This window comes from Mirounga angustirostris, unplaced genomic scaffold, assembly GCF_029215605.1.
Source record: "Mirounga angustirostris isolate CCGP_5_RB_7025 unplaced genomic scaffold, mMirAng1.0.hap1 SCAF_1, whole genome shotgun sequence".
Lineage (NCBI taxonomy): Eukaryota > Metazoa > Chordata > Mammalia > Carnivora > Phocidae > Mirounga > Mirounga angustirostris.
The window spans coordinates 193,495,809-193,510,603 of record NW_026991709.1 but is presented as its reverse complement, the minus strand read 5'-3'; the positions used below and the strand labels follow the sequence as shown (position 1 = coordinate 193,510,603).

General features: G+C 43.3%; 1 protein-coding gene across 1 annotated transcript in view; it reads left to right on the top strand.

Annotated features, from left to right (window-relative positions):
* The window catches only part of CACNA2D3 (calcium voltage-gated channel auxiliary subunit alpha2delta 3), an 858,477-nt gene that overhangs the window by 543,698 nt on the left and 299,984 nt on the right, over positions 1-14,795 (top strand). Inside the window, exon 12 of the mRNA XM_064595053.1 lies at positions 13,212-13,290. Within this exon, the coding sequence (XP_064451123.1) occupies positions 13,212-13,290 (79 nt within the window). The remainder of the gene's footprint in view (positions 1-13,211; positions 13,291-14,795) is intronic.

Genomic DNA, 14,795 nt, shown 5'->3' with positions numbered 1-14,795 from the left:
AGCCCTTGACTTATCTTACTGACAGTAAGGCCCAGAAGGTGGCAGGTGATTTGACAGCAGAAACTGCTATTTTAGACTAATTCTTAGTGACAGGGAGGATTGGTTGGGAAAATAGAAGTGACAAGAACCGTACTAGCTTAGAATTCACAACGGCTGTTGGTTTTAATGAGTTCAAGAATGATTTGGGCAAAATTCCAAACTCCTAAATCCTTGACCTATAACCTTCGTGGTGCTGATTCACTAGGGTGGTCTGTGGAGGGAGTGTTCTATCCAAATGCATGCTGCTTCTTATTGTGGGGCTTTGGCCCACATCCTACACGAGGACCACATTTGTGCCCAAGGCCAAGTGAGTCTCAGTCCTGTACCCTGATCTGGGTGGCAAACACAAACTTGGGGGGTGGGGAACATTAAGGAAAAAGGAGCTTTTCTCTAACGTCCAGACTGGCAGGCCAAATCATGCCTTCAAACTTCACACCTCTGGGCCTTTTCTTGCACATTTTCTCTTTAGGGTCCAGGCAAGATGCCCCACTGGAGATCTCCTCTTAGAAAAGACCCCCCACATAAACACTCTTTAGTAGCACAAACCCCACTCCAACCCCTACCATTTTGGTTCCATTTAACAGCAATCTTGCCATATGGGTACAGTTATATATTAACCGCCCCCCTGCCTTGCAGGTAAGGAAAATGAGGCTCAGAAAGATCAAGTAACTCACCCCAGGTTGCCTAGCTCACTTGGGGTAGGCCCAGATTCTAAAACTGGGTGTGTCCAGTTCTCAGCCCTGCCTTACATCTACTGCATTCTGCTCACCTGTCCACCCAGCCATTCCTATTTTTCACAAAACTTTGCCATCTGTTCACACTGTCCCAAGGTGTGGGGGGAAGGAGAGACTTCACTGAAAGTTGTTTGGAATAGCAAAAATCCCATTACCATTGTGAGGTGTCATCTTTTCCCTGTTATGTAATACCTGAACCAAGGAGTTATTTAAAATACAATTGACTTCAGGCTTTGCATGGCTTCCATCTGGAATCAAGGGGCAGCACCTAAGAAAAAAACATGCTATAAAACTGATGATCCACCCATGCGAGGCCTCAACTAAGACACCATTTTCTGGCTTCTGAAGATGAGATGGTAATAACAAAGACCAGAGCTTTCCACCCCACCCCAACCCCATTTCTTCATACTTACCACTGAGCTTCAGTGTAAAAAATTTCGTAGGGGAAAGTGAAATTTCAGCTGGTTGGTAGCAGATCAGTCTGGAAAAATAGGAAAGCATTTAAAATGAAGTTGGTAATGAAGGAAAGGGCTCTAACCCTGATAAATTCCTGAGTGTTCCATGCTGACTTATTTTTACTTATAAAATTTGTGAAAACAAAGGGACAGAAAGTGGGTGACTGATACTCTCCAAGAATCTACTACATCCTGGGTGCTGAGTTGGGTACAGTTGCCTCATTCTGCCCCCACAACATCTGCGTTTCTGTTGGAAGGGAGAAATAAATGTAATTCAAGAAAATAAACAAGTCATTAAGATAACTACAAAATGTACCAAGTACCATGAAGGAGACAAATGGGATGAGAGGGAGTTAGCTATATAAAGTGAGAGAGTGAAGAACATTCCAGGCAGTGGGACAGGTGGATGCAAAGACTCTGAATCCAGAACAAGTTTGTCATTTTCTGGGTCTTCCAGGCATCTTAGCTGTGACTAGGGGTTGGGAATATATTCCAAGTGCAATGCGAAGACATCAGAGGGTTCTAAGCTAGGGAGTGACATGATCTCAAGATGTTTCATGAGCGTAACTAGCAGCATGCCAATTTGTAGAATAATTAGCTTCCCTTTTACATAAATAGATCTTCTGATCTGTTCCAAATTTAACGGCTTTACACACAGGAGTTAGTGTTTTTGTTCATGGTGTTGAATCTGTAAGCCTTCTTAGAAGAAGGGGCATAACTGAACAAATCACTGTCACCACTTGATCTCTCCAGGTCTGAGAGGGCAAGGGAAGCAGGGAGGGACCTCCCAGCCCTACAGATCTGTAGGTGGTCAGCAGTCTGAACTTTGGCAATGAATTTGTTTTAAGAGATCTCATATCAGCAGAAAAGGATTTTTATGGTATTGCTGGTCAACACGTGTTTGAGTGCTAGCTCCATGCCAAACATTGCACTGGATTCTATGGATTCAAAAATGAATGAGATGGGGGTTCTGTCTGTCAATTCCATCCCTACTCCTTTAGATGTGGTCATCCAAAGGCTCCATGATGTGATGTGCCAACTCAGGGTCTGTAGTGGTGCCTCTTCTGTTTCAGGGCTCCTGGTGTGTCCACCTTTTTCTTACATATTGAGGACTCATTCCTGATTTGAAGTCTAGTCTGGTCATGGATGGCCAATATCTGGGGCTCACCAATCATTGGAAAATGGGCATATAAATGAACAAATGAACTTCTCTCTCAATTTGGCAAGCACTGAAGATGAACAGCCCATTTTTTTAATAACATGTAATGTATTATTTGTTTTGGGGTACAGGTCTGTGATTCATCAGTCTTACACTATTCACAGCTCTCACCATAGCACATACCCTCCCCAATGTCCATCTCCCAGCCACCCTATCCCTCTCACCCCCCTCCACTCCAGCAATCCTCAGTTTGTTTCTGGAGATTAAGAGTCTCTTATTGTTTGTCTCCCTCTCTGGTTTCGTCTTGTTTCATTTGTCTCTCCTTTCCCCTATGATTCCTCTGTCTTGTTTCTCAGTTTCCTCATATCAGTGAAATTATATGATAATTGTCTTTCTCTGATTGACTTATTTTGCTTAGCTTAATACCCTCTAGTTCCATCCACGTCATTGCAAATGGCAAGATTTCATTTTTTTGATGGCTGCATAATATTCCATTGTATATATATATACCACATCTTCTTTATCCATTGATCTGTGGATAGACATCTGGGCTCTTTCCATAGTTTGGCTATTGTGGACATTGCTGCTATGAACACTGGGGTGCAGCTGCCCCTTCAGACCACTACATTTGTATCTTTGGGGTAAATGCCCAGTAGTGCAATTGCTGGGTTGTAAGGTAGCTCTATTTTCAACTTTTTGAGGAACCTCCATACTGTTTTCCAGAGTGGCTGCACCAACTTGCATTCCTGCCAACAGTGTAGGAGGGTTCCCCTTTCTCTGCGTCCTCACCAACATCTGTCATCTCCTGACTTGTTAATTTTAGCCATTCTGACTGGTGTGAGGTGGTATCTCATTGAGGTTTTGATTTGGATTTCCCTGATGCTGAGCGATGTTGAGCACTTTTTCATGTGTCTGTTGGCCATTTGGATGTCTTCTTTGCAGAAATGTCTGTTCATGTCTTCTGCCCATTTCTTGATTGGATTATTTGTTCTCTGGGTGTTGAGTTTAAGTTCTTTATAGATTTTGGATACTAGCCCTTTATCTGATAAGTCATTTGCAAATATCTTCTCCCATTCTGTCAGTTGTCTCTTGGTTTTGTTGACTGTTTCCTTTGCTGTGCAAAAGCTTTTTATCTTGATGAAGTTCCAATAGTTCATTTTTGCCCTTGCTTCCCTTGCCTTTGGCGATGTTTCTAGGAAGAAGTAGCTGTGGCTGAGGTTGAAGAAGTTGCTGCCTGTGTTCTCCTCAAGGATTTTGATGGATTCCTATCTCACATTTAGGTCTTTCATCCATTTGAGTCTATTTTTGTGTGTGGTGTAAGGAAATGGTCCAGTTTCATTCTTCTGCATGCGTCTATCCAATTTTCCCAACACCATTTGTTGAACAGACTGTCTTTTTTCCATTGGACATTCTTTCCTGCTTTGTCAAAGATGAGTTGACCATAGAGTTGAGGGTCCATTTCTGGGCTCTCTATTCTGTTCCATTGATCTATGTGTCTGCTTTTGTGCCAGTACCATACTGTCTTGATGATGACAGCTTTGTAATAGAGCTTGAAGTCCGGAATTCTGATGCCACCGGCTTTGCTTTTCTTTTTCAACATTCCTCTGGTTATTCAGGGTCTTTTCTTGTTCCATATAAGTTTTAGGATTATTTGTTCCATTTCTTTGAAAAAAGTTAATGGTATTTTGATAGGGATTGCATTAAATGTGTAGATTGCTCTAGGGAGCATAGACATTTTCACAATATTTGTTCTTCCAATCCATGAGTGTGGAATGTTTTTCCATTTCTTTGAGTCTTCCTCAGTTTCTTTCATGAGTATTTTATAGTTTTCTGAGTACAGATCCTTTGCCTCTTTGGTTAGGTTTATTCCTAGGTATCTTATGATTTTGGGTGTAACTGTAAATGGGATTGACTCCTTAATTTCTTTTTCTTCTATCTTGTTGTTGGTGTATAGAAATGCCACTGACTTCTGTGCACTGATTTTATATCCTGCCACTTTACTGAATTCCTGTATGAGTTCTAGCAGTTTTGGGGTAGAGTCTTTTGGGTTTTCCACATAAAGTATCCTATCATCTGCAAAGAGTGAGAGTTTGACTTCTTCTTTGTGGATTCGGATGCCTTTTATTTCTTTTTGTTGTATGATTGCTGAGGCTAGGGTTTCTAGTACTATGTTGAATAGCAGTGGTGATAGTGGACATCCCTGCCATTGAACAGCCCATTTTGATTGTCCAAAGAATACAGTTTGCTTTTGAGGAATTCCAAGTGCAGAATACAAGAAGTATATAAAACAGAGGTTCCTAACCTGGGATCCAGAGGTGCCTCGGGAATCTCAGTCTTTGGTGGAGGAGATGCCCTACATGTCATGAATCTTATCTGAAATCCTGAATGTACAGCCTTGGGCATTTTTTATAGGGGGAAAGTCCACAGCTTTTGCCAAAGTCTTAATGGATCTTACAACTCTGCCAAGGTTAATAGAAGTTGTCATCGCTCTAATTCTAGTGTTAGGGACTATCAATCCCATTATCCTTGGTAACAGCAGATATCAGTGATGACTCCTCAAAACCGTCCCCTAGGAAGGATCCTCTTCTTCACCCACAACAGTCCATTTCCTCTTTAACCAGACCTCTGGACAGGGTTGAGGGGGTGTCTGTGGATGGGAGATTTGACTTTCCTCAGCTCACTTTTTGAGTTTTACTGCAGCAAATTGTCTCAAATACACTTGGATGCGACTCTCTGCCTGGAATTCACCGCTTCTTACCTGTCCTTGTATCCATTATCGGGTTTGCTATCGATCACAGGCAGTGGGTGGATGATCCACATATTACCCACACATAAGGAAAGTACTGTCTGAGGGTTTAACTAACTTGCTCAAGGTCACCAAGCCAGTAAGTGTGGAGTTGGACCCACCTGGAGCCCAGGTTTCCTGATTCCCAGCTATTTTGAGGGTACTCAGTATTTATTTGAATCAGACATGGTAAGGCACACAGACATAGAACTGCCTGATATGAAGGAAGTTTATTATACTGGTAGTCCCCTAGGAGCAAGGGGCATGCCGTATCACATGGAGCTGCACCAAGGGGAAGGACCAAGGCAAGGTGAGTGGGCAAAGAGAGAGAGGGAGAGGGAACTGGAGGGCGGAAGCCTTGTTGTGGTTTCCATGGGAAGAAAAAGGCAAAGCAGGGTAAGCAGGCTTAGGATTGAATAATATCAGTGGGCCTTGGGGCATAGGAGCTGTCCCTCATAGTCTGGTACTGGGCCATGGAGTGATTATGGCAGGTGGATAAAGGTCGAGAATGTGAACACCTGATAAAAAGAAGGGGTCTGCATTGGTTTATTTGCATTCAGAGATGCACCTGCAGGCAAGTCATTTGTAACCTGCAGGAATTAGCTAACCCTGGGAGGGGTTATTCCTTCAAGGCAGCAAGGCCCCAGGTATCAGAGCATCAAAAATACAGAACATAAAAAGACATAGTTAATACCCTGCCTTTGCCTCCTGAATTAAGTCCATGGGACTGGATAGTCGAATGAATTGTGTCACCACCTTTGAGGATATTTGTCACTTGACTCCTTACTGCTCTGTGAAGCAATGTGTCATATCCTGTGTTCTCCCATGCCAACTCAGTTCACAGTCTCTGGACAACTCAGAGACACCTTCTCCTTCACCTTGACAAAACACATGGCCATCAGACTGGACTTGCATCTTCCTGCTCAGAAGATCACAAATGGCATTTTTTCTGAATTGGGGTATTTTCAATACCACACATGAGGTATGAGGCACTGTGCTTGAGAGGAAAGAGATTATACAGACTCATAGAGCATCTCACAAATGACAGTCCATTTATCATAATGATCTATGATATTCATTTGTTGAAATTTTATTACTTTTGAAATTCAATTTGTCCCATCTTATTGCTGCTCAGGGAAGTGTTCCCTTATGTGCCTCTCCTCATCCTTTGGATAAGGTTGTTTCTTCTTTTATTATGAGCATGATGGCTTCTAGATTAGAGCAGCCTGCTCAATGTAACTATTTCCATTGGCATCAACCTTCTCTGGGGCTACCTCTACCCTTGCAGTGCTTTCGTGAAGATATGATTGGTGGTGATTTATGAAGCATTTGGGGAGTAATCAAGTTCCAGCCTTCATCTTCCGCTTGGAGTTTAAAGTTTTTATTCAGAGGCGCTTCTCTACACCAGAATTCATTGAAATGAGTAAATAAGAGAAGTAGGTTAGGAATATCTTTTGTGAAGAAACAGATTAATGACATATTCAGTAATAGTAAATTGGCCTTTAAGACATAAAGACATCAGGAGACTTCTTTCTAAAGGTCAAGTTGCACACCATTTTTGAGAAATCCTGGAGGTGTTTTAGGGAATAATTGAGTTGGGCAGTGAGTCTGAGGGTGCATGAGCAGTTGGAAGGACTGAAGGTGAGTCCACATGCTTATTTGCAGAGGCTGCCACTTGGCTGAATGAAAATTTGGAACCCATGGATATGGGCACTCAGAGGTACTGGACGATTCTTTCAGCAAGTGCCATTTATACATATAATCCATATAAATTACATGTTTTATAAGGTAGAAGTACTAGATTTATAGTTAAATGTTATTTTAAGATGAAAGACTTTCTTTTTTTTAAAATAAATGTGAAGACTATGTATTTGGAGGCTTCTAAGTGTTCTGTCCTTAGCCCTTTGCTCTGTATGTGGGAGCAAGAGTAGAGTTATTGTCATTTCAAGGAGTAGCTTTGGGTGTGAAGACTCAGCTCTAGCTACAGACATGTGGGTACAGATCTGCCCTTTCGTGGGGGGGAAAGGAAGTGCAGATGGCAGATCTTGTTTGCCCAGTCTGGTTGGTGTCTGATGTTCCTGCCTAACTGGAATGACACAAACTTTTTAAAAAAATGCCCTCTGGATTCATATCCTCTATTTTTTTAAGCCCATACAGGATTATAAACTCCTGGAAGTTTTGCCTCAATCCTTAGCAGTCTACAGAAACACATTTGTTTGAAATGGCTCCAGTGATTTCTTAATTCGTGGTTCCACTTGCGTTTGGGCCTCATCTTCTCAGTGTTTTTTTAAAAGTGTTGGCATCAGTCTACCTATGTCAGACCCACCATGGGTGGTTCGTAAAAATGTAGATATGTGGCCTACTTAGTCTAAGTCTCTGGAGGGTGGGTGTTAGAGTAATGTGGGATTCAAGGCCCCTAGTGATTCTGATGTCTGGTGAAGTCTAAGAACTCTCCCCACCCTGGCCAAAGCCACTGTCATCTCTCACCTGGAACATGTCGGTGGCCTCCTACCCTGTCTCCCTCTGTCTGTAGTCCTCAAACTTGGTTGTATATTAGAGCCAAGGGTGACTGAAAGACCCTCTGCTCCCAAGGATCTGATCTATTTATAGTTGGATGACACCTGGGCATTCAGAATTATAAGAACATCACAGGAAAATCAAATGGGCAGCCAAGTTGAACATGACTTGTTCTCCACATTGTAGACAGATTTACTCTTTTACAAGATCATGTGTAGCTCATGTCAGGCTTCTATGCAGTCTCTTCTGTGGTTCTATTCTCTAACAGTGGTTGCAAGGACCTTATTGTCTGTCCACATTCATTCTCTGTGACTTTTCCTGGTTGACGCCACTCCATTTCTACCGGTTTCTTCAATATCCCTTGAGCATGCCTATCTCAAGGATTTCGTACCTTCTGTTCCCTTCACCTGGAACATTCTTCCCCAATAGCCATGTTTCTTGTTCTCCCTCCCCCACCCGTTTTGTCCAGGTCCCTGATCACATGTCACCTTATCAGGGAGGGCGTCCCTTCCTCTCTTCCTAAAATAGCAGCTTTCATCCCTCTCCATTGCCTTACCCTGCTTTATTTTCTTCATAAGCATTAAATCCAACAAATAAATGTTAGATACAAATTTGCCATTTATTATCTGTTTCATTCTCATGAAAATGTAAACTCCCTGAAGACAGAGAGTTTGTTTTGTTTATCCATTTTATCCCCAACACCAAGAATGATTCCTGGTTCATAGTAGGTGCTCAGAAGCCACTTGTGACAGATGGATGATGACCTGCTACTCTTGGACTGTCTCAAAAGCATGGTCGTTGGTGATATTCCATTCATTACCAAGCGGACGTGTGTGGGGGGTGGCAGCCTGTTTTCTGGCCGTGCAGTGTGTCCATGATAGCTCTTTGGCAGGCACTCTTCTTGCTCTATTTTAATGGCTATAGAAAGAAGAGATTTGGTTCATTATTATAAGCTCAAACTATCTATAGTCACCCAAGTTGAGAGAAATGGTGCCCCTCAGATTTCTGGTGGGAATTGCATCTACATGAGTCAGAGCATAATTTGTTTTTTTTTGGAAAAACTGGATTGAGTTTTTTGTTTGTTTCACTTGGGAAATTTTATACTAATCAGATTAAATTAAGTGACTTTGAACTTTGAAATGTCCACATTCTAACATTTTATTAAGCTTAATTGGGTTTATAGAACATTTAAAGACCATACAAAGTTAAATGGGAGATCAAAATGAACTAATAGGTTTATGCAGACATTTCCCCCCCCCTGCCTTTATGCTGCATTAACAAAAGAGGCGCTTTCATGCCTACAGAGGATGAGCACAAAGGCCTGGCTTTCTGGGGAGCTTCGGTGTGTCCTGTTCCTGCTGTGGTCTGAACTGTGCCATGGTTCTGTCCCTTGATATTCTGTGCTGTGAACTTGGTTTCAGAACCACCTCTGATCTGAAAAGTAGTTGAGCTCAAGGCAGACTTGTGAATATTTCTGTAATGGCACTTCTTGGGGAAGAAATCGCCAATTGTTGGAAATAAAATCTATCAGGTTACAGAATCTGCTAATGATAGAAATGAGGAGCAATTTGATTATGTTACTCCTAAAGGTTTTGCACTCAGTTAATTGAGCAGTGGAGTATGGCAGCCCACCCAGGAAGATGCAGGGCTCGGTCATAAGGTCCACATATTGTCTCTACTGGGGCTACATTTTCACTGCTATGTTGAGTCTTCCTAGATCCTTATAGAATGGTTGAGAAGGTTGCAGTGTGATTACTTTCTTCTCATTTAAAATGATCTTTAAGGGGCGCCTGAGTGGCTCAGTCAGTTAAGCGTCTGCCTTTGGCTCAGGTCATGATCCCAGGGTCCTGGGATGGAGCCCTGCATTGGGCTTCCTGCTCAGCGGGGAGCCTGCTTCTCCCTCTCCCTCTGCTGCTCTGCCTACTTGTGCTCTTTCTCTCTTTGTCAGATAAATAAATAAAATCTTAAAATAAATAAAAAAAGATCTTTAATTATTAAAGCAATACTTGTTCACTTGTAAAAACACTCAAGTGGTATAGACATTTGTGAAGTAAAAGATATAAATCCCCTTGAAGAAAAATAGGGTTCTTTTTTTTTTTTTGCGAGAGAGAGAATGAGAGAGCACGAGAGGGAGGAGGGTCAGAGGGAGAAGCAGACTCCCTGCTGAGCAGAGAGCCCGATGTGGGACTCGATCCCGGGACTCCAGGATCATGACCTGAGCCGAAGGCAGTCGCTTAACCAACTGAGCCACCCAGGCGCCCGAAAAATAGGGTTCTTTGCTATCCAATATCCTACAACTGGCTTTTTTTCCCCTTACTGATTTATAATGGATGCCTCTCCACATGAGTATATAGCTATATGGTGTTCCACTCCCTGAATACACTATAACCTTTTTAGCTAATCAGCTATCAAGAGACACTTAAGCTGTAACAGTTTTTGACTATTACAAATCATGAATGTGAACATTCTTATACCTTTGTCATTTCTGTTTATTTGTGAAAATGTATAAAATGAAATTATAGGGTTTTAAGAAGACGTGCAACTCTATAGTTTTTCCATATGCCTACCACTTCCTGTCATCTTTGATACCCACTCGGCCCCTACAGGCATTTTATTTGGTATCTTGGTTATAAGATAAGTGCCTAGAGCTAGAATTACTGGGCCTGAAAAAATTACAAAAATAAAATGCTATGGATATTGTTAAATTGCTCTCCAAAACATTTATTTTGGAGTAAAATCCCATCTCTTTTGTTGCCAGTTGAAAGGCATCACTGTGAGAAATCCAGGGCGTGAACAGAGTATCATTTGATGATGTTTATTTTATAGGCAGAGATGTGACAAGTCATTCCCCTGCCGTTTCTACTCAGATAAGGAGGCCAGTCCGCTGGGAGCCAAGGGCGCCACATAAATGGAGATACTGAACATGATTCTGATTTTCTTTCATAAAAAATAAAATAAAATACAAACCAACAAGATAAATATAATGCCTGTAAATCTCTTAGCATGCACCTGACTCAGGGGACGGTGCTGACTGTAGGAGCCAGGGCAGTGGTGTAGGAGCGTGGTGAGGGCGTGGGTTCTGTGATACTGGTCTCCATTATTGTAGTTATTGTTAGCACAGTTATTCTTGTGCAATCATGTCTGGTCTGAAGTTTGGCACAATCCTCCTGGTTTTCCAAATGGGTTGCCATCTTTTTAAGTGAGGAATTACAGATGTTATGCCAATGATTCACAGCACTGTTCTGGAGTTTTAACTATGCTGCTGAGAGAGAACTCAGTTTATCCTGAGGTTCTTCATCTGGACAGCAGAAGAGGTTTGGTATGTGTAGGTAGCTTTACTGGAAAACAGCTGGGCTGCTCTGTGCCAGATCTTTTCCTCTTTGCCCACAAAGGTAGACTTCTGGCTTCACTTCCTAATAGCTATCCTTTAAGCCTTCTGCTTTGTTAAGAGCCAGTGGGGATACAAGTTTTGATCAGCTTAGTGTTTTCCCTTTAAATAGCTTAAATTTGAAAGAAAGATGAGGATTTATGAAAAAAGCATGGGTCTGGGTCTCAAAAGACTGGATTCCATTGCTGGCTCCTATGGGTACAGGCTCTGGGCCATGGGGCTGGTTGGGGTTTTCTAAATGGACAGACCCAGCATCTTCAAGAGATTGTGAGGAGGCCCCCATGTTATCCTGAGGTCTCTGAAGACCTTTCCCATTAAATTGGGACTTGATGAAATTAAGCAAATCATTTTACTTAACTGGACCTCAGTTTCCCCCTAAATCAGACATCTTCAGCTAAATGCCAACAGTGGCCAGGCAGGAAAAGTGACCTCCCCCCCTACTTTTTGAAGCGGGGGGAGGTCAATAATAACTACTTTTGGCCATATAAGGCTGCCTCTTCTCTTTTTTTTCCCTAAGAGAAGCCAGAATCTCCCAATTAAAAAAAAAATAATAACAATAAATAAATAAATAACATATCCTTTCTCTGTCAGTGTGACTCCATTGGGAATAGTGTGGAAAAGAGTGAGGGGAATGAAGAGAGACAAAGCTCTCTTTGCCTGCTCACCGACCCAGGAAGTCCCCTAGGAGCTGTGATGGATGGAAGGGCTGCTTTAGTGCACATAAGTGAGGACTGGCCGAGGCGACATAATGACAATGTGTATTTCAACATTTCTTTCCAAACTAGCCCTTAAGTTATGATGCCCAGATAGGAGAATATTTATAATTAAAACAAAATCTGAGGGTGCCTGGCTGGCTCAGTCAGTAGAGCACACGACTCTTGATCTTGGGGTTTGAGTTCAAGCCCCACGTTGGGTGTGGAGCCTACTTTTTAAAATATTAGTTAATTCATTTATTAATTAAAACAAAATCTGCATTTTTATACTCAGCTAGCAGCATTCATATGTTTTACCCATTCATGTATTGCATTTTAGTGTTCCAAGTACTGTGCTCCATTAGGACACAGCCAGGGAAACAGAGACATTCCTTCCTTCCCTGCATCAGGTGGACAGTCTAGTGGAGATCAACCTCACAGATGGAACCACAGGAGATACTAGTTAGCGACAACGATAATAAAGGCGCTGGAGGAGCAGTGGGATGCCTGAGCCAGTCTCGATGGGCTGAGGGGACATCAGCTGGTAAAAAGCCTTTGGGGCCACATGCCCAGCATCTTCATCTAATGGCATGTCTTCCTTTAAATTGGCCACAAGGAGGTGGCCAGAGGGCTGTGCTTGGACTGCCAGAAGAGTTTCGTTTGGACTGGGTACTGTTGACCCATGTCCTGTTTTAAATTTGAATTCAAGGGCTGTAACCTTTTTAATCCCCTACCTTTCTTCCATCTAACCCTCAAGTACTACTTTGGGAGAGGGTTGGTGCTCTATTTCAAAGGATTCTGGCCTCATGAGAGAGAGTTGAGAAAGCAATAGAAAATGAGAGAGCCAGGGTTTTACACGTGCTATCTGCTCTTTGGGAGCCAAAAGCTTAAGAAGGCTAGAAAGAGTCCCCATCAGTCTCCCGGCTACAGGCCATGCCTCTGGTCCCAGTTAATTACCTCCTAAAATCACACCAGACCCCACAGATGGTAAGAGGGTCTGCAACCTGTCCTCACACTGGAGGGAAACGTTGAGGGTCTTTTGGTGGCATTTGTATTCCCAAGAAGAGCACACTGCGTTTCCTGTGTGGATGAGGAAAATGGTTGCGGATTTGGTCCGGGCTGAGATGATCCTTGTCCATATGTGTGCAGCAAACCCGGGCCTGCGTGGCTGCCTGCTTCCCGTTTCACATTGCTCCCCTCTGTCGTGAGTTGCACACCGAAAAACACCCACCTCCAGCGCCATATGGTTTAGAAGATCAAAGGCTCCAGTTTTGAATATATTTCTAGCTGCCTGTACTTCAAATGTCTTAAGTATGTTCCTACAGATGGGAAGCCTCTGGGGCATTAAAGCGGTAAAACACATGTGCGGGAGCCACGCATGTGGTCTGGGCAGCTCGGGGAAAGGTGCGTGTCGCTGATGCCTGTTCTCCTCTTCCTCCCAGGTCCGCATCTTCACCTACCTCATTGGGCGAGAGGCTGCTTTTGCAGACAATCTCAAGTGGATGGCTTGTGCCAACAAAGGTAGGTTCCCCCACCCCCACGTGCTCGACTCCGAGTCACTTCCCCTTGGGTGCGCCATAGTTGGGAGAGTCAAGAGAAAGTGGAAAGTTCTAAGACAAGGCTGTGAGTTCTAAGATTAGGTTGGGTTGTTTCTAAGTGTTTGATAGACTTGGAACAACTTCTCCTGAAATATGCTTATGGATTTTGAGGACATCATCATGCGGAGTGGTTATACCTCTGCACTGCTGTGTAGTAGCTGGGTGAGCTTGGCAGAACTACTATGGCAGAGCAATTTACTGCACATCCAATATCCATGTGCTCACTCTCCATTCTCCTTGCACTTAGGTGGGGCCTCAGGATGGGTTCTGGCCCATAGGCTGTGAGCAAAACTGAGCTGGGTCATTTCTGGGCCAAAGCACTTCGGAGCTGCTACGATAGTGTCCATACTCTGTTCTCCTGCTCCTGTGAACTCTAAAAACTCCATGTTCCAGATGGAATAGTCATGAAATGACTTCATCAGCCTGGTTCCCTGAGTGACCACCAGGGACTGGTGCCCTTCTACTCCCCTAGCCAGCCCACACTGGATATACATGTGTAATCAGTAACCCTTTGTGTGAAGCCACTAAGACTTCCAGTTTGATATGTCCCCATAGCATAACTTAGCCTACTTAACTGATTAAATTCATTAACTTTAAACTGCCTCAATGTTCTAATCTTTGAAATCAGGATGTTGATAATAGTTCTTCCTTTGATTCCTACCAAATATGAAGATTAGTGAAATGGTGTATATTAGGTGCCTGGTTCAATGCTGGGACATGGTAAGCACTCAATAATTGTTGTCTTTTCTATATTCTGAAGTCTCTTGATTGATAATCCCCTGTTGTATGTCAGAAACAATGTTTTGGGGAAGGCAGAGGGAGGGAAGGAACAGGGCCCTCTAGTTTATGAAGGGCTTCCTTCCTTTCATGCTACACAGGACCAAGAAGGCAAAGCATAGGCGGCAAATAGGTGGTAGAGTCCAGACTACTGGAGTCTTTTTTTTTTTTTTAAAGATTTTATTTATTTATTTGACAGAGAGAGAGAACACAAGCAGGGGGAGTGGGAGAGGGAGAAGCAGGCTTCCCGCGGATCAGGGAGCCCGACGTGGTGCCCGATCCCAGGACCCTGGGACCATGACCTGAGCCGAAGGCAGACGCTTAACGACTGAGCCACCCAGGCGCCCCAGACTACTGGAGTCTTAACCCAGACTCCTTGAGTTCAAATCCAGCCTCCACCATCCAGCACCCGTGTGCAAGTTACCAAACCTATCTGGGTCTGAATCGTGTCACATACAGAACAGGGGTAGTGATGATACCTGCCCCACCTGTTGTGAGCTGGAAATAAGGCTGTGCAGGTCAAACTGGTAGTGCAGCGCCTGCCACATAAGTGCCCCATTATTTCCTGGTGCCATTTTGATCTGTAGGCATGTCTTCTTTTCCCTCAGAGGCTACATGCTCCACGAGAACAGCCTTTAACTCTGATTTCAT